Consider the following 20998-nt stretch of genomic DNA (forward strand, 5'->3'; position numbering starts at 1 on the left):
TCCATGTGTGTTTTGTTTAAAGCACTTTTTATTGGTCTTAAAAACGCACAAAGTTTGTCAAGTGATTCATTCAGTCACTGTATAGTATTTCACAGTTAAAATATATATATATTTCATTTACTTCCAAAATTAGTATGAAAATATACAACAAGTAAAACACCATATATAAACTACACAGTATCACAGATAGTACGCCTAATTTCCCAGGTGATGCGCTTGTCAAGACGTCCTGTTTTTCCGCTTGATTACCGAATGGATCCAGTCGAGATACTTGACCACGTTCGTGTAAACTCCAGGTTTTCCCGGCTGGTTGCAGCCCTCGCCCCAGCTGATGATCCCGTACAGGAAGCTGACGTCACCCTTCGCACAAGCCAGCGGGCCCCCAGAGTCGCCCTGAGGAAGCAGGCATGCAGACACGGCTCACACAAGTAAACATACATACACAGATCAAACAGCTGAGTCAGACACTTGAAACCCGACGCACATGAGGTAAACAGCCCGCCGTGACATTGGAGGTCGGACTTTTAAAGAGGCTGGTCTGTGGGTGAGGGCTCCAGTGGATATCTGTCAGAGCCTCACAAACGTCCACTCAGGGAAATCCCTGTGGACATCTCCTGTGATGCTCTGTCACACCAGAGCAGGAGTTTGTTTTGCCCAGACGTCATCGTGATTTACCATCACGTCCAGTATTTAAAAAGCAGAGGCATGTTGTGCTATGTTCATCCGTAATAATTCAATGAAGAAAAACATGCATGCAATGGTTTGAATTTATCCCAAACAACTAAAATGTGAAACAGGTATTTCTTTACAGTGTTGGACCAACTCTGGTTTTCTGTTTTCAGATGTAAGCAGGACCTCCACTTCTCAGCAGCTGTAGACACGGGAGCACCTCTTTGTAATAAATATTACACATATAAAATTCAATGAGCCGTATTTGCCTTTGTCTGTATGCCTTTGTTTTAATAAAGCAGACCCTATTTGTTTTTAGGTTCTACAATGATTTGCAGACTACTTTGTTCACTTCATTTAATTTCATTCAAATATTGCATGTTTAATGTGTTGTCGAGTACCTAAATATATTTTAATATGTTTTTATTTGCAAAAAGGCATTTTTGGGGCCTAGAGGTGATCATAACCTATGTCTGTACAATATATGGAATTGCAATTTTCATCACATTTTCATTATGTACAACATTGCAACTGCAAAGAACTGCTTGGCAGCAGTGTTTGGTGGAAAGCTATATTTTAAGTGATGCATACCAGCTCTGCATATGAGTGATAAATTTGGCCTGTTAATCTTTAAAAGCCATTAATACCCACGCCTAATGTATATCTTTAGCGCTGGAGATGCTAAAGCTCATGGACAATGTTCACCGTATGTTATAAAGATTTCCAGCTATAGTATCGCCCACAATATATTTTCTGATATTGTGCAGCTTTATTTTAACTTGTTGATTTTCACATAAATAACAAAGGTTTTGAACAACCATGGTTGGAATCGATACACATATAAGTGTAAGAATGATCCAGTCCAAGGCCAGACCTTAATTATCTGTGGCAAGACATTCTCCATCCAATCGGAGAGAGCTTTAACTGAATTACACACCTTGAAATTATTAAGGTAACTGGTTACAAAGACACTATCTACTTTTCAGATTTTATTTGTAACACGTTTTGAAAACCATTCAAAAGTTCATTACACTTTAAAATTATGCACTCCTTTCTGTTGGTTAATGACAGAAAAATCCCAATAAAGCACAATAATAAAGCTAATATTGTGATGCGATAGAATGTGAAACAGGGGGTTGGAAAACTTCTGAAAAGACCAGACCATTCCACATAAAATGACAAATCACTGGGGTTTGTTTACCTTTCTCACCAACGCCAGACCAATAATTCACAGTGAGAAGTGGAAAGTACTGCCCACCTCTGAGCCTGCGCTCGCCTCTACGGAGTGCATAGTAAGTAACCCACTCCTACCATCATCGCTGTAACTACTGCCACCATGAGCCACACAAGGACTTTATAAATGAACTCGCAGATCTACTCATCCCCTTTTCCTCACACACACTAAAGGTCATACCCTGGATCTGATCTGCTGCTCCGGCCTCACCACCTCCTCTCCTCCCACTGCTCAGCTGACTAACTTAAAAAAAAATTATTATTTTCTCCTTTAATTTATTATCTCCCTCTTTCTCTCTTTATCCAAGACTACTCGACTTATCTCCTTCGGGGATAAGTTCTCCACAGACCGCTGCAATTCTATGATGCTGTTTTTTTATTAAAGAAGAAATCCAAAGGATTCACCAGTGTCTGCCTCCAAGTATGTCTCCTCTCTTGTCTTCTGAAATCTTGCCTCTCTGTCAGCCATTTTTTTCGGTTTTCTACTTCCAGGCATCTCTGATATTATCTGTAAATCTAAATCCTTCATCCAGTCCCTACAGCCTTGGTTAAATCTTGCCTTCAGGCTCTTCTCCCCTCCATACCTGCCATCATTCACTCATCACTTCATCACTGGAATTCTTCCGGCTCTCTTTAAAACTGCGCCGCTGCTTAAGAAACCCGGATTAGATCCAAAAAACTTCAGTAACTTCTGCCCCATTTCTAATTTACCTTTTATTTCTAAAATACTAAAAAAAAAAAAACAGTTGCCTCTCAACTTCACTCCCATTTACTCCATAATTACCTCTATGAGCGATTCCAGTCCTGATGGCAGCTGATTCTGGTTTATTTTCTCTTCTCATTCTTCTGGACCTGAGTGCAGCCTTTGATACAATATCTCACTCAATCCTTCTCCACCGATAATCTTCGGTTGCCATCACTGACACCCTTTTATTCTTATAATTCTGGCTGCACTCAGTTTGTTAAGTCATTTATTTCCCATCCAGCTGGTGTCATAGCTGGTGTGCCCCAAGGCTCTGTCCTGGGCCCCCTACTTTTATTCCCATTAGCAATATCTTCCAGAAATTTGACATCCACTTTCACTGCTATGCAGATGACACCCAGCTCTATTTATCTAGTAAGTCTAATTCTATACTCCCACCCTCCTCCCTATCTGAAATAAAATCTTGGCTCACCTCTAACTTCTTAAAACTAAACAGTGACTAAACCGAGGTCCTCCTTGTGGGAAACAAATCTGTACTATCCATAGTGGACAGTTTATCTCTCTCCGTTGACGCCTCCACAGTCTCGCCTTCGCCCCAGATCAAGAGTGTGGTTGTCATCTCTGATAGCACTATCACTAACATCACCCAGGCTGCATATTTACATTCATGGAAAATGAATCATCTACATTCCTCACTTTCCATTGTCTCTGCATCAGTTCTTATCCATAGCCTTGTCACCTCCCACATCAACTACTGTAACTCTCTTCTCATTGGTCGTCACCAAAAATCCCTTCATAGGGTTCGAGTGGTTCAGAATTCGGCTGTTCGCAAACTTTCCAAAACGCCCTAATTTCTCCACATCACCCCAGTCCTACTGCAGCTCTGCTGGCTCCCGGTCAGATTCAGAATGTCATTCAAAATCCTTCTGTACACATTCAAGGCCATCCACAACCTCCATTTTTTACACCACATGCTGAATGAAAAAACCTGTTTTATCTAAGATTGTTTTATCATTACGTGTGGTGTGTCTCAGGCTTTGAAAATCGTCCGACTATTTTAAAATCCTGCCGTGTGAACCAGCCTGTTTGACACTGTTAATGCTATTTAGAACAGATAGAGTTGGGTCACAGGTTTTTCCTCGCTATCGTCCCAGAAACCGCTGCAGGCTTGGAGGCTTTAACCCTCCTAATCATCCTCTGCCCATCTGATTGCGCCCTCTACCTGGCATGCATCCACACATCCACTTAGCCCGGCACAGATCATGTCGTCGGTGACGTGGTTTCCGTACACCTGTGGCATCTTGCAGATGTCATGAGAAATCAGCCTGACTCCTGCCTCCTGCAGAGTAGAGTAACCATCTGGCCCTGTGCGATCAAAAACCACAAATAACTCATTAAGTTTGAAAAAGATTAACGATTAAGACTTCTTCTCAGGGAATGGGAAGCAAACAAACCGATGTCACTCACGTTCACGCGTGCGTCCCCAGCCGCTGATAAAACAGCAGTAGCCTGCAGGAAACTTCATGCTTTTTTCTGGGAGGCAGATGGGCCTGATGAACGGGGTTCTCCTCACGCAACGCCCATTCTGCTTTTTCAGCTTGATTAGAACTGGGAAGGGGAAAAAAAAAAAAACATAAACATGAACTAAAAAAAAAATGGGTTAGAAAGCTGTGAAGCAAGTGTAGACTTGGAGACTCCGCTGCCTCGTAGGCCACGCCCGGCTGTAAAGAGCTGAGGGACGCAGCTGCTCGGTGACGCACAGCTGTGGACGCAGAGCGGGGGTCTTAACTCATTTGAGTGTTTCTAAACAAGGACAATATTTCTTCAAACTACGGTGACTCACTGGGACGTTTGTGGGCAGTTGCCCAGGGCGGTATTAGAAAAGGGGGCATAGTTTTTTATAAAAAATTAATTACTTAACCGTCAGTTGTGGCTAAAGCAATATTTTTTGTGCAGTCAATATTGAGCTGGTACTTGCTGGTGAAAATGAATAGACTGTTTTATAAACTTTAGGTGGGACTGCGCTGCATTTAATCCCACGCCAGAAGTTAGTTTATTGGCTACATTTTATTTAATCAGTGGAGGGCAGGAGGAGGCACTCTTCCAGGGCACCATTATTCTAAGAACGGAGGCAGCTTACCGATGTCGTGGAGCGTCGGATTAAAGACGGAGTACTGTCTCGGGAAGACGTAGTCCTCCACAGCAAAGGTCTGAGTGTTGGGACCGGTGACGTTGAAGTGGTGCTGACCGAGAACCACGCGAAGCTGAGTCTTCAGGGGGCTGTGGGAGGACACTCGGTTTAAATCAGCTGTAAATAATGCAGGGTGGTCACAATAAAATAGGGATTTTATATATTCAAATGCGCTTGTCTGTCAGATCCTCACTGAGAAGGGAATCTGTCAGGAAATGATCCCCACAGCAGGGCCTCTTTTCTCCAATGCTGCTTGGAGAAAAGAGGCCCTGCTAAGTATACAGTTAAAATGTTCTCTGTTCTCAAAGAAATCGCTAAAAAATGCAGAGATTTAGGAAAGCAAACAAACAAAAACTGTCAGGAATGGGTCACAGACCAGCAATAAGAGAGATACTACTTGCCACTAAGGGATGAACAACATGGCATATTTTACTAAACATAAAGAAGAAGAAAAAATATCATTGCAGTAATATTTGGTGATCCTGTAGTAATAATAAAAAAAACTGTAATGGGAGACATGTTTTTGTTTCAAAGTAGAATTGAATGCATTCAATATTAAGTGACATTTAGCTGGAGAGCTACATTATGTAATATAGTCGGTGTAGTGAAGTAGCCTGTTTAATACTTGGTACATGTTAGGCTGAAAATATTTAAATTGTTATAGTCCTGCCTCTAACATGCATTGCTTAACATCTTGTCTTCCATGGATACACAGACACACACACACACTCTCTATGTAATCCATCCAGTTCAAAAAAAAATTTACTTGAACATCTGTTTTTTTCAACATATTTAGTTGAAACTGTACATACACACACACATATACACACACACACACATATATATACATATACACACACACACATATATATACATATACACACACACACACACACACACACACATATATATATATACATATACACACACACACACACACATATACAGATATATATATATATATATATATATATATATATATATATATATATATATATATATATATATATATATATATATATATATATATATATATATATATAGTAGTGTTGCACCGATACCGATACCAGTATCGGCCGGGGTGCCGATCCAGCACTAAAATGGTGGTATCGGTATCTGCGAGTACCAACAAATAGGTCACAGATACCATTTTGATGTTTGTATGTCACTTGAACGCAGCCTTCTCTCTCCTGACACTCACTAGTTCTACTGGATTCACTTTGTATTAGTCTTTTTCCTGCTTTAATAAGGTAGCAGCTTGACAAAGCCATGATAGCAATTATTTTACGTCCAAGTAGTATGCAGTTCTTCATATATACCCACACATAAATTTCAAAGTAATGGTATCGGTATGGTATCGGTATCGGCCGATACTGCACAGCCAGGTATTGGTATCGGGGCCAAAAAATGGCATCGGCGCAACACTAATATATATATATATATATATATATATATATATATATATATATATATATATATATATATATATATATATATATATATATAAACATTTATATATATATATATATATATATATATATATATATATATATATATATATATATAGACATGTCCAGGGTGTACCCGTCTCTCGCCCATTGACAACTGGAGATAGGCACCAGCACCCTTCGCAACCCCACAAGGGATAAGCGTGTAGGAAAATGGTTATATATGGTTATTTATTTATATATATATGTTAGATTAGTATGAAATTGAGCTTTTTAAGCTAAAAACGTAAAACTGGGACAAAACATATATTTGGTGTATTTGGTCTTTTTAGCAGGACGATGATGTAAAACAGACGGCCGACTCAGCACAGATATGGTTCTCCAGACACGAGAATCAACTGTCCTTCACCATCACCTTCAATCTCAGTAACGAAACCTAACAAGCAGAATGTAAACTATGAAATTTAAACAAAGCTCGACTCTAATACGTCTTTTAACTCCCGCCATGATGGCAGCCAGCTGAAGGTGACATCATCGTGTAGCAGAGGTTTATAGTATTATAGTCTGCCTTTATGAGTCACAGTGAGTCTATTACATACCTGTTGAACATCGTGACCTACAGTGAACTAAGGAGACGGCTTAAATTCTAGTGTTTGTACATCATAAAAGGCATAAATACATTTACTTTTTTTCACATTTTCTTTAGACGGTATTTTAAAAAGTATTTGGATTAAAAAGACAACATTCTTTTTAGTTTATACTGAATAGGTAGTGCAAATGAACAGCGTTGCATACCTGCTGAAGAAGCAGTGAGCAGCAGAGAGGACCCAGCAGGAAGAGATCAGGCTCCCGCCGCAGAAGTCTGACGAGCCGATATAAATGGCCGCCATCCAGGGATGAGTTCCCGGCAGGGCCGCGTATCCCCCAAATACCCGAGGCATGGGTACCGCTAGCCTCTTTTTGTGTTTCACCCCGCACACAGGATTTCTGGCTGGCTTGGCAGGCTTGGGTTTTTCGGCGTTAGGCAGGGCGTTCAGTAGGGTAAGCCTTCGAGAAAAAGCTGAAAAAAAAAACGAGATTAAAGCAGATAATTAGTCCAAACATTAGGGTACTGCTGTTATTGGAACTTTCTAAATAAATCAATGTCACAGTTCAGAAGACAAGAAAAGATAACCTTATTAGATACTAATTACAGTTTTCAAATGATGATTAGGGGGACAAACCAATTTGATCCTGTCGTTAAATCATTAATTAGGAGTGATTAAGCACCTCTTTAGAAAGTCAAGTCAAATTTCACTATTTACACCGTGGTCTGATTACCGCCAGCCCTGTAGAACCACAAAATGGCTTAACTACAATCAATATAAGGTAGACTAACACATCTCAAAAAACAACATACGGCATTATCCCGTGTTCTAAAGAAACTCAACAACATCAGTCAGGGAAGGGTTATGGAGCCATTTCTAAGATTTTGAGACTTCATTAAAACATCAGAGAAGATGAAGCACTGGTGAACCTTCCCAGGAGAGACCAGGTACTGTAAACTCTCTACCTGAAGATCCACAAGTGGGAATACCCGGCCATTAGTTTGTGACTTTAAGCTCGAGCACATTTGGACATTAAGGCCGTTAACTCCCCCTCGACGCACCGTTGGTGTGGCCTGGTTATGGCGCAGACCTAAAGCCCATTTAGATGCTGCTGTACGACCTTAAAACAGGCCTTTCAGGCTCCAACACGGCTGCATTAAAAAAAAAACTTTGCAAAGGATGTTTGGGTGAGAATTCCTCCACAGCAACATCAAAGACTCATCGTCAGTAACAAAAAAAAATGCTTGATGGCTGTTTGGATAGCTTTCGACTTCAATAATGAATGAAGTAAAACTCAGTTTGATGATCTGAAAGATGAAAAAGACCAGAACAAATCTGTGGGAGGCAAACGCATTTTAGCGGCGCTGTTAAGCGCTTTGCTCCTGGACACGTTCAGCTACGCTGCTGGGCTCCCTTCCTGTTACAACACTCCCACAAGTGCCTCTTTAAGGCAACGGCGTTTCGGAGACACGGCCTCCTCTCCGTGCAAATCGTACGCGGAGGAGCACTCAGCAGATGGGAGCAGCTCGTGGATTCTGTGCATGCCCCCCCCCCACAGCAGCATGCCAGAGAGCCGACGGTGCCAGATCCCACTCAGCACAGAAACGGTCTGCTGCACCTGACGTGACGCGTCGACTCTCTGTGAGTCATGCCTCATTCAGCCCAGCGGTATCTCCAGGAGCCCAGGTTAGAGAAAAGCTCCTTAGATCAACCCTGATTCTCTACAGCAGCGTGACTCAGCAGAGATTAGCAGCGTTTCCTGCGCTTTCGCTTTTTTTTTTCTTTTTTTTTTTCCCCCTCCTCCTCCCTAAATCACAAACGGCAAGATCCTTAATCAAACGTCTGGCCGTGTGATGAAGTGCCGAGCTTATTCTCAAAGTGTCACTCTGCCGATAAATCAAAGGCTGAGAGATTTACTATACAGAGGGAACTGAATAATAAATGCGTGGTGTACTTTGAGATGACAAAATGAACGGCGGATGTGGTTAGATTATTAATTTATTGACAGCGGACAGAACCGATCAGTGGGGCTTTACAAAAGAGGACGGACTTCACTCGCAAGATGTCTTGCCTTATTCTGATTTTAAAGGACAGGTGCACATCTTCTGGCATAAAAAAAGAAGACTCCTTAACTCAGGATAAAGATAAAGATATCTGCCATAAAAAGCACGATGTTAGAGCTTGACAGATTAGTAGAGACAGGGTTGCTTTGCATCACTGTGCATCTCTTGATGGCCATGTTGTGTTTCACTCCATGATCCGGGTCCACTTTCAGTATTTTAGTCTCCGTGTTGATTGCACTTGGAGGATGTGTATTATGATGCACTTCGAGTATCTGAGGCCAATTTGTGCTTAATTTGGGTCCAATTTAACAATTCTGCCTCTCCGGGCAAAGACGGCACCGTTCAGGTGGACGGATGAGACGTATTGATTCTGACCTGTGTCAAATATGCTTTATCCTTGGTCGTTTGCTTTACATAGTAGCTAAATCTCGGGTTTAGCTACTATGTCAAGCGGCCTGAAGGAAATTAAATGTGTTTTGTTACACGTGCAGACCGAGCGGTGGGGATGCAAATGATTTAGTTCGTAAGGAGCTGGAAGGTGCAGCACAAGAGGGCAGAAGAGGTGGAATTACATGTGGAGGGAGAGAGTTGCAGGCGGCTCCAGGAGCGTCTGACAACTGGACTCTTGACAAGACACCCTCATATTCCACACACGGCAGCTCCATGCCCATCACTGTACTGCTTTTCAACCAAATTACACTTTACATTCCCACCATAGTGAGATTCCCACCACTCTTGTTTTCTATGGTTCTGTCTCTTCCCGGTCATGACATGTGCTTTTCTTCCTCATCGTCTCTGAGTGTCTTTTCCTGCATTTGGCAACACATCGATGTCCAGACCCGAAACAGAAAGGCCCGTCGTGTAATCCGGTAAGCTCCCTCTCAGTTACTCACAAGCGGACGTCACGCAGGAGGGGACGTCGCAGTACTCCCAGGAGATGGCGCTGTCAGTAACCGTGTAGCACCACGGCTTCTTGTCCCCATCTGGGTTTCTGTGCACATACACAGATGCAGTGGTTTATGCAACACAGCAGCCAATCCTCTCACGCCAGTTTTCAGGGTAAGTAGATAAAAGAAAAAAGAAATTATTCTCTTTCCTGTCACCAAAATGAAGCCTAAAAGCCTTCTTTTACTCTTTCTATGACCCTGGAATTTGCTTGAAAGTGTCTCTCTTGGACATCTGGAATATTTTCTGACACATACCACTTGATGTGGGTGTATCTATGACAGCTAGTTAGTCATGGCAAGATAAAAAGCTAAAGAAAAACAGTGGGAATGGGACCCGGAGCGACTGTGTCAGCGATGCGACCTTTTTCACCATGGTTTTATTTTTGTTGGCTGGCCCTCAGTGCGTACACTCTGAAGCCTGGGGATATCTGCGCACAGCTTTTGTTAGATCCAGGTTTTAAACAAAAGAAAAGCTGAAAATCTTTGCTTTGAAATGGACTCTACAGACCGATCGTCATTTAACGTTTAATTTTTCGGTGTGGTGACGGCGACTTTTGCAGGATTGCTCAGCACGCGTTTACCTGCAGAAGCCGTGCTCCCCGAGACCCTTGAGGGTCGGCGAGTTCACCGTGCCGACGTGGAGCTCGTCGAAGAGCAGGTCGGAGTTCCAGGGCAGACACCTGGTGCCGGACTCCGTGGTGCCCACCACTCCTCTGTAGCCCGTGCCCCTGCTTTTGTAGCACTCAGTCTCTGGCACTGCACACCCAAACCACAGGCAGAGACACACAGAGCAAATTCAATTTGGAGGAGGTTTTTTTTTTTCTTCCGATAAAAAAAATAAATTCCGCTATGATAAATTGCCCCTTGTCTTGTCACCACCTAACATAATTCACTCAATATTCTTGCACAGGCAAATGAAATCAGATATAGGTTAAATGCATCAATGTAAAACCAGAAAATGGAAACAATTGTCTACCCATATAGATAAAAACAGACCGTACGTCTCTGTGAGATAATGTAAAAATACTTTATTTCATCATATTCACCACGTAACAGGTGGGTTATGATTATAATGAAGCTGTTCCATCAATTATAGAGAATCAAGAATCAAGAATCTTCATTTTCTCCCCGTGTTACTGTGGGGAATTTTTTTTAGACAGATACAGGCTCCGGATGTACACAATAATACAGTATATACAGGCAGACACAACAAACAGTGTTTTCACCCCTTTATCTATCTACATCTATCTATATCTATTTAGTTATATATATATATATATATATATATATATATATATATATATATAACTAAATATATATATATAGAGAGAGAGAGAGAGACAGGCAGACACAACAAACACAGTATTTTTATCTATTTATCTATCTATCTATCTATATATATATATATATATATATATATATATATATATATATATACATATATACATATATACAGTCAGACAGACAGAGAGACAGAGAGACAGAGAGACAGAGAGACAGAGAGACAGAGAGACAGATAGATAGATAGATAGATAGATAGATAGATAGATAGATAGATAGATAGATAGATAGATAGATAGATAGATAGATAGATAGATAGATAGATAGATAGATAGATAGATAGATAGATAGATAGATAGATAGATAGATAGATAGATAGATAGATAGATAGATAGATGGATGGATGGATGGATGGATGGATGGATGGATGGATGGATGGATGGATGGATGGATGGATGGATGGATGGATAGATAGATAGATAGATAGATAGATAGATAGATAGATAGATAGATAGATAGATAGATAGATAGATAGATAGATAGATAGATAGATAGATAGATAGATAGATAGATAGATAGATAGATAGATAGATAGATAGATAGATAGATATAAATGAAGTGAGTTGACTGCACTGGCCAAACACATTTCCGAGTACTGAGTTGGGAAAGTCTGACATCTGTCTTTTTTTGTACAACATGAATTGCCGTGTTGTTGCATGAATTAATCCCTCGAAGCTCCCTTGATGACACAATCATGCCTGCAGAAAATTCTGCACAGTAATTTCAAACCTTCATACACAGAGCTGTGCAATCAGACATTCCTGAGAAGTTAGAGTGTGCAAAATATACGTCACCAGCAGTGCGACTGTAACATCGTAACAGACACAGTCTTCTCAGCAGGGAGCGAGAGCCCCGACAGCTTTTTGAAAGACGCTGTTTTTGAGTCTATCTGTTTTGGTTTTAATGTCCTGAAACATTTAACGGAGATTATGTGCAACAGACTCATGTGAGGGTTACTTACCAAGGCTGCAGTCAGGTCCACCGTAACCGTGTTTGCAGTAACACGCCTCCTTTCCGGTGGATGTAATCAGACGACATGTTCCCTGATTTTTACAAGGGTTTTTGAGGCACTCTGAAAGCACACAAAAGTAAGCACTTTGCTCAAAAATGACATAAACAAACAAGTAGAGCAAAGGCATGTGTGAATTCTTCATGGGGAATTCATGAAGAGGTTGAGCAACATCCATTATCTAGATTTACTAAACTGTCATCTTTACGTGACAGTTTACTTTATCATCTGTAATGTTAAATAAGACTTACCAATAAAAAGTCTGCCTCCAGGCTCCCGAGTCTTTACTTTCCAAATAAAATGTGGCATTTACTTTCATCTAGAAAGAGATTTTTTTCACCACTGAGCAAAAGCTTCGGCCTTTCTCTGCTAAAGGCCTCGGCAAACCCTGCAAGCACCTAGTTCTCTCTCAGACCAGATCAGATTATTCTCTACACCAGTATTTTCATGTGTGCCTGACTCCTAACATTATTGTGCGACTGGTGAGAAACTTGAAGGTTTCATCTAAAAGTGTAATCGTCGTCATTGCCTCTTTTACGCTCATTTGAGCTTCTGGTGGAGTATGCCCTGGCCAGAAGGTGTTCTTGCCACCTCGACTCAACAAACACGTTTCTTGGTTCTTGACCAGTTATCTGCGGGCCCTTCACCTCGGGTGAGACCCTTGTGATGGTGTCTCTGGTTTAGGAGACAACTCTCAACGCAAGCAATGAAAGAGTTGTGGTCCATGTCCTGGATACGGGTGTTCGAGAAGCCTGGACTCCAGCAACACTTTTTCCTTCCACTTGATTTTCCTTAATATGCTTCATAGAGCACTAATGGGAACACCCGGCTTCTTCTGCAAAGACTTTTTATAACTGACCAACTTTTTCTGTTTTGGTTTCGGTAAAGGCAGACAAATTCGTCTTTTCTTCAGGGCGTCACTGATTGTGATTTAAAGCCCATACCATGATGACATAAAAAAAAAAAAATGTTGGACATGGGGGAGTATGAAACGCTTCAGTGCTGATCTCTCCTTCAGAAATCTGTCAAATACCCATGAGCATCCCTCCGCTGAGATAAAAAGCTCAGAGAGGACCCGTGGGGTGTGTCCTATATAACACCCACCCTGAGTCACTGTGAGTCATATAATATTCCTTTTATTCAAAGGCAAGGTTACTCCTGTAACTATGGAGCTGTGATCAAAGAAAGGGAAGGGCTGGCGCTCCACAGCAGCTTCTGCTTGGGGGGTTGTTTGAAAAAGGAGGGGGAAAAAAAACAACATTTTCCATCAAACCGAAAAAGGAATGTGATCCTTTTTATTTTGAATGCATGATGTCAAAAAAAGCGCAGTAGCTAGTCCAGGTTGTTCTTTCTACTCGTTGATTTATAGTTTTACGTGTCTCCAAGGTGTCAGCCCATACAATCGCCGTCACGGGGCGTCGGAGTGAACGCTGCTTAGGTCACCGTAACCTCCCATACTGGGTTTCTCTCTCATCAAGGGTACAAAAGGAGGCACCGGAGCACAAACACGACACAGCTTAGGCACGGCAACAAAGGCAGAAAGCGTATCTTACTTGTGTAGTGGACTCTTTGACAGCTGATTTCCCCCGCCTCACATGTGCACTGTTCCACGTTGCGAAGGTGAATTCGTCCCCAAGACTCTCCGGTGTCATAATGCCGCAGGTGTGCGGCTTCGTAGCACTTCTCTGAAAGGCAGCGCGAGGGAACGTGAGAGGAGATTAAAGAGCTCAGTGGAGCGCAGCGAGCAGTTCTCTCATGGATGGGCTGTGCAAAAAAGCGCATGCAAAGGGCCTGTTGGTTGTTTTTCTTTTGTTCTGATTGCAATTGACTGAGATAAGGAAGCCTTGGTTACGTGGGACTCAGAGCTCGTTTGATATTCTTTATACGGCTTATGATCAAAAGACAGTAAAAGACCAAAATGCATGCCATTATTATTCTGCATTACTGGGATTTTTGTTTGATGAAACAAAAGCCACAGGACAGCAACGTTTCATTTTACACAATAAACTCCTTTGCAAAAGTCTTCAATCTCCTTGAACTTTTTCCAACAGTTTGTCAAATCACAACCACAAACTTCCCGGTGTTTTATGGAAATAATGGGACACGTCAACACACACTAGCTCAAAATTGTGAAGGAAAACAAGACATGGTCATGTTTTTATTACAAATACAAATTTGCAAAGAGAGGCTCGCATTTGTGTTTAGCTGCTTTAATCTGACACATCTAAATAAATCATTGAGCATTGCCTTGAGTTCACTTGTTGCATAATAGCTGTCAACTTGAACTCACAGGCCAAGTGAGCAGAGCATTAATCAACAGAAGCTGCCAAGAGCCCCATGGTAACTCTGGAGGAGCTCCAAAGATCAACACAAATCTGGCCTTGATGGAAGAATGGCAAGAAGAAAGTGATCGTTGATAGAAAGCCAGAAGTTATGTTACCGGTTTAGCACCAACATATAAGGGAGACAGCAAACATCTGGTCAGATTAGACCAAAATTGATCTATATCACCTTTATACAACATTTTATGTGTGGTGAAAAAGTTACACTGCGCAATGCTCTAAACACTCAATCCCCATTGCAATATGCTAGTGGCAGCATCATGCTTTGGGGAGGCTTTTCTTTCAGTAGGAACCAGGAAGCTGGTCAGTGCTGATGGGATGATGGATGGAGATAAATACAGGTCAATCCTGGAGGAAAAGCTGCTTAAGGCTGCAATAGACCAGTGACTGGGGCACGGGATTCACCTTCCAGGAAGAAAGTAGTCCTTAACATACCGTCAGAGTTACAGTGGAATGACTTTCATGATCCTGTCCTTGTGTTGAAATGGCCTAGTCAAAGTCCATACCTAAATCCAATTGAGGATTTGTGGCAAGAATTCAAAGATGATGTTCCCACGTTTCCATCCAGTCTTGACTGAGCTTGAGCTTTTTTTGCAAAGAAAAATGGGCAAAGATTTCAGCCTCTATATCGGAAAAGGTAGTAGAGGCTAAGAGCTGCAGCAGGAATTACAGTGAAGGTTGGTTCTACAGCGTGTTGATTTAGGTACCCTGTCAACAAATGAACACTACACTGATCAGGTTGTTATTCATAAGGATTATAGCAAAATGCATAATTCTTCCCCCACTTCACAATTTTTGCACTACTTTGTGTCCACCTGTCACATAATATCCCAATAAAATACTCAGAAGTTTGTAAATGTTTTACCTTATAAGTTCATCAAGAATGAATACTTTAGCAGGGCACTATAAAGATCATGAATGCTTTTTTCCCCCTGGTATAACAATCATCAAAAAGGTAAATATAATCCCCCCTGTTTAGGTTTAATATTAAAGCAACTACAGTATGAAATAGAAATAATTACTAACTTTGCTCGCACTGTCTCCCGGTGAACTCCTCGGGACACGAGCACTGAAAAGAGCCGGTTTGTGGCATTGGTGTGCATATGCCTCCATTCTGGCACGGGTTATTCCCCCGACAGGGATCAAGGCCCCGACGAGACATGCCTAAAAAAGAGAGAATAGCACAAGTCAAAGGAGGAAGTGAGTGAAACGGTGCTCTTATTGAAATGGACTAGCGGTGTCAGTTTGGTATGCTCACCACCAGATTGCACACAGAAGCCCCACTGTCTGTCCCGATCAAAGTTGTGAGTGAGGGAGCACCTATAACAGCAGAAACATGAATATTACACTGTCCAATACAATCAGAATTTAAATACAGTCCAGTCAAAGTTAGTTCATGGTGGCATATGAGAGAGTATTTTCCTTGAACTATTTCCTCTGTGTTTCAATTGCATATGAGGATCAATGCCTTTGAGTAAATAACACCCCCAACAGCGCCTTTCTATTCACCTGATAATATAGCGTGCCAATGTGATTTTCCTTTCCAGGTCAACATGGTACACAAGCAATGCTCAAATGGAGCAGCAATGAGCTAATACCAATGTTAATCAATCTCATGCCACACTATGCAGGGGCTCTGTCTGCACTGATGAAGGTTTTCTTCACCTCAGATAAGGTCAGCGTTGATCGTTCAACAACAACAAAGAGACCGAGCAAGAATGGCATCCTTTGGAGGACTCTCAACGGGAAAACCACAGCTGACCAAAAAGGCTCAACTCTTGTTTGCCCCAAAACATTTTTTTATGATCCCCAAAGCTTTTGAGTAAACATTATGTGGACTGATGACACAAAAGAGGGCAGCGGTTCTTTTCTACATTGGGGCAGTTTGGTTCAGACGTCCATCAATAAATTAAATCCAGATTTAAAAAAAAAATATTTTTTGAATTAATCAAATCTTTGTCTCATATTAAAATTTGTTTAACAATCTGCAGCAAAAACACACCGTTTTGCATTTGTCAACCACAGACGCATTTTATCCCCCCCCCCCCTGCTCCACTCAGTGAATTTACAGCATAGAGTAACAAACCTGCTGCAACACTGAGCCCATGAGCTCATCGCAGAAACATGTGGGGTCTCATTGCAGAAACTTTACGTGTAGGTGGACAAGAGCTTTTGGGCCGTATATAATTGCATACATTGCTCTAACTTGTTGGCATCCACCCTACCTGTCTCAACTCCAAGTGACGACAACTGGAAAGCGTGTCTTGGGTTGCTTCTTCCAAAATAATAAAAAGGAAGATGTTGCGACTTGAAGTCATTAAAAAAAAAACTTCATTACGGCTTTATTGCGGCAGCTGTTTATACACCCCCAGGATGAACTGTCAGAAGTACTAGATGTGATATAAACTTCGGCGATCGTCAGAGTTTCAGAGGAAGTGCCTGTATTTATCTTATGCTACCCTTTAACGCGGCCGATTGAGATACCTCAGAAGTACTAGAGTGATGAAAATATGATGACATGATGAGGCCCCGCCAACAATTTAGCAACAAGTCATTTATCCAAGCATCTCTCTCTTTTTTTTTTGGGCTCATTACCTGATCCCGCTCTGTGCTGTGATGACACTGTTGCATAAATCCCCAAACCCAGCCAGCTGTAATTAGGTGTGACTACACAGCTGAAATTGCAAACAGCCTCAATGATTTTTTTTTCAAAACTATCACTGCACCATGTTAACCCACACAGTGGTTGGCATGAGGGAACGGTCTAAATGAAGCATATTTTTAACTTCAAATGGTCCCAGTTACAGATAAGTAACTGGGACCAGTAGCTTCCACCGAAGCAGATAAAAGCGCACTGATTGGGACTCACCATGGCTTGGAGCTGGAGATGGTGACGCAGTCGTGATGAATCCTTCCACCCTGACGAAATGGGAACTTACATTCTTTGCCAGATGTGGTAAGAACTGGGAAAAGAACCAAAAACAGAGTATAAGGTGGCTTTCCCGCCATTTACACGGGGGAAGCAATGAAATGAACAGTGGGAAAAGGAACGCTGGTCACGACATATGCAGTGGGGAACAACAAGCAACGTGGAAGAAGGTTCCTCTGGTCAGATGACACGAAACATAAGTTTTCTGCCTACAGGTAAAGTGCTTCGCGTGGCAGAAAACTTCAAATGCACATTACACCAAGCTGAAGCATGGTGGTGGAAGAAACATCATGTGAGGCTGGGGGTTTTTTTTTGGCAGCAACAGAAACCCTGGTCAGTATTAAAATGTAAAAAAAATGGGACATACTGGAAGAAAGCCCGCTAGAGGCCACAAAGCATTTAAGATTGGGCTGGGGTTTCACCTTCCCGCTGTAAAATTACCCTAAACATTCAGACTGGTCTAGATTGGCTCACAACACTGGTCCTTTACGTTTTAAACGTCTCTCTTCCAGCACACCTAATTCAAATGTTTGGAGTCGGTGCGCGACAGGACGGAAGCCACTACAGAACAAGAAAAAATTGCAGTCTCCGATCAAGCAAAGCCTTAAGAAGACTAAAAGGAGAACTTAGTATCTTACTAAGGGTGGCAAAGTTTTTTTCTCTGGTCAGGACATTTTACATTTCACAAGAAGTCCTTGCCAGTCTGGCCCATTACAGATTTCTGACCAAACATCACTACTTTGTGTTGGTCTGTAAAAACCCAGTAAATGAATTGAAGTCTACGAAGTTACGTGTTTTTTAAAACGTGTACTTCTAACAGTTATTTTAGTGCATCATACTTTTTACTTAAGTAATATTATTTTATTATAAGTTGGCTCCAATACCTTCCTCTGGTCAATTCACAGAAACCCTAACCCTAACAAGAAAACCAAGCAAATCTCAACCAAACGTACCCGCCAGAGACACACTCACATAGTTTATGGTGAAGTAGGACTTCCTATCGTATTTGCACACCCGTGGCCTCGTCTTTAATTGCTGAGCCTGCCGTTACATTTGGAGGTCAAAAGCATCCATTGTGTCCGGTCAGTGGAGGAAGTTTGTTCGCTTCAAGCATATATTTGTTAGTTACTCTAGGAACTGGTTTTAAAAGCTTTATGTTGTGTAACAGGGAGTAATGCAAAGGTATGTTTCTTCCGCATTAATTAGTCTTGAAAACATGTTATTGATATACGTGATGTTTGTCCATGAGGCAGACACCCTGTCTACTTATAAGACTAAGCTTAAAACTTTCCTTTTTGTTAAATTTGATATAGCAGCTTAGGTTATCCTGAGCTATCTCTGTAGTTATGCCGCTATAGGCTTAGGCGGCTGGAGGACATCAGGGTTTATGTGCTGAGTGTTTCTGCTGTTCCCCAATTTTGTATGATGTTATTTACAACTTTTAAATTTTAGTTCTCTGTCTTTTTTCTCTTCATAGTAGGTACACCTGGTCTGGCCAGGGGAGCAGATCATCTGCCATTGCCATATAACATAGTAAGTATTCCTGGACCAATGTGTGCTTCTGTGCTTGTTTGTCTGTCTTGTTGTGTCTCTGTCTTCTCTAACACCCCGTCAGTCGAGGCAGATGACCGTTCACACTGAGCCTGGTTCTGCTGGAGGGTTTCCTTCCTGTTAAAATGGGTTTTTTCTCTTCACTGTTGCTTCATGCATTATGCAGTATGAGGGATTGGTCCAAAGCCATCTACAATGCAGACAACTGTTCACTGTGGCTCTTCGCTGTTTGATTTTATTAGATTAAATTTGACTTTCTAAAGTGCCTTGAGATGCCATGTGTTGCAAATTGGCACTATATGAATACATTTTAATTGTAAATGTTTTAATTGTAAATTGTTTAATTGAAAATTGAATATACCGTTAACGCCCACCCCCCTATTATTAAAAATTTTACCAGATTTTGGATGTCTTATTTTGATCTTACATAAGAAATTGTGATAACAACTTTACTCAGAACTAAAAAAATACTCTTTTCTTTTACCAATTTATCTTTCCCCCATTCTTAATTGGTATTCCTTTGCATTTATTTTTTTACTTGATTAACATTATTGATAAGCAGCTTCCTAGTCCTGCCTGAGTAGCCTTGTGGCTACTCTACCTACCTCTGTATAGAAAGCAACTGTACATTTATAGACTTCTCTGACTAAAACGTGATTTCACTTTCTTTCCAGGGAGCTACAACTTATATCTCCTCTCCACAGGACACCCCAGCACTGAAACAGAAAGCCTACCTTTCCTGGACGCGTTGGAGAACACCGTTTCAGATCCTAACACCAGCGTGCGCTGAGAATCGGTGGAAAGAAAAACACAAGGTTATTTGACTGTTTTAACATCATCTGCACGCAAAAAAAGGTGAAACTTACCGCTCCTCCAATGAGAGCGAATAACAGAAAAGCCAGCGTGATGTTTGCCATGCCGAAAGTTCACATCTGGTGTCCGGAGAGGCTAATTTCCCGATGTCCGTGAAGCTGTCACGTTATATCCGTCAGCTTCAGCCAGATCTCGATCGGAGGAGAGCCGGGAATCCCTGCAATTATCGTCCTGTCCCTCACAGTTTTAAGCTGCGATGAGTAAACCCGTTGCGTCATTAGACCGGTCCGACTCAAAAGCATCCCGTATCCAGGTTGGTGTTCCCCCTGTTTCCTCTCTGCAGCCGCCCACACGGCTCATCGCTGAAACCAATCGAGAGGAGAGAGCGAAACTTTCCGTCCAGGGGCGGAGAGCAGAGGTGGGGAGATGGGGGCCGGCGTCGTGCCAAACAAGTCCCCCCCCCCTCCTCTGCAGGGTTTGTATCCCCTGCGTCAGGAGCGCATTCAGCTGGAGGAACGGATCCAGTCAACTCCGCCTCATTTCCAACCTGTTAGGCGTGGAAATGAAGATGTTTTACTTTTCTTAACTAAATCTAGGAATGGTGTCATTACATTATCGTACAGGTAGTGGGTTAAAACTGAAAATATAACACTTGTTAGAGCTGTCGTAGGGGATTGCTATGTCGGTTAAAACTCAATATAACACGTTCTCTGTGGTAATTTTCAGATGTGTCACGAAAATATTAGCCTTATGTTATTAGATTGTCGCATGTCTGTCTGCTGAAACCACAAATCCACCTTCCTGAGTCCATCACAGCTGTCTACCTGTTCGTCTTTTTTCTTTTTATATTTTTTTTGGGAGATAGACCCGCATGAATGGATCATATAAAGCCGATTTCAAGTGTGATCAAATGAACCCTGAATAAAGTTAAAAAATCATCATATCTAATGAGATTTTAATTCAACCAAGAACCATTTTAAGATATTAACCATGTTAAGAAAACGAGATATGTCGCTTTTAAAAAATAGAACAATTTATGAGGAGTTTCAAAAAAATCTGTTTCATTTTCCATTTATTAGAATATGATGTTTAAAAATATTTAGACTTCACAATACTGGAGGTTAACAGTTTTATTGATTTCAAGCACTCTCCCGTCGCAGGGGATACAAATT

General features: G+C 41.6%; 1 protein-coding gene across 1 annotated transcript; it reads right to left on the minus strand.

The window, feature by feature from the left end:
* Positions 1 to 10: 10 nt before the first annotated feature.
* LOC105934622 (hepatocyte growth factor activator) lies at positions 11 to 20198 on the minus strand. The gene is made up of 14 exons (XM_012874711.3): positions 19880 to 20198; positions 19748 to 19799; positions 17403 to 17496; positions 15792 to 15853; positions 15560 to 15697; positions 13745 to 13876; positions 12144 to 12254; positions 10423 to 10597; positions 9788 to 9885; positions 7040 to 7304; positions 4746 to 4885; positions 4073 to 4213; positions 3828 to 3970; positions 11 to 393 (listed from the first exon to the last, which is right to left on the minus strand). The coding sequence occupies exons 1-14, from the start codon at positions 19928 to 19930 to the stop codon at positions 220 to 222; spliced, it is 1776 nt and encodes a 591-aa protein (XP_012730165.2). The 5' UTR covers positions 19931 to 20198; the 3' UTR covers positions 11 to 219.
* Between the last annotated feature and the right edge of the window lie 800 nt (positions 20199 to 20998).

This window comes from Fundulus heteroclitus, chromosome 14 (assembly GCF_011125445.2).
Source record: "Fundulus heteroclitus isolate FHET01 chromosome 14, MU-UCD_Fhet_4.1, whole genome shotgun sequence".
In the NCBI taxonomy this organism is placed as follows: domain Eukaryota; kingdom Metazoa; phylum Chordata; class Actinopteri; order Cyprinodontiformes; family Fundulidae; genus Fundulus; species Fundulus heteroclitus.

Coding starts and splice junctions, on each gene's coding strand:
- LOC105934622 (XM_012874711.3), bottom strand. CDS start 19,930: ATGGCAAACATCACGCTGGCTTTTCTGTTATTCGCTCTCATTGGAGGA. Junction 10,598..12,143: donor TGGACCTGACTGCAGCCTTG/GTAAGTAACCCT, acceptor TTGGGTGTGCAG/TGCCAGAGACTGAGTGCTAC. Junction 7,305..9,787: donor CTCCTGCGTGACGTCCGCTT/GTGAGTAACTGA, acceptor TTTTTTTTTCAG/CTTTTTCTCGAAGGCTTACC.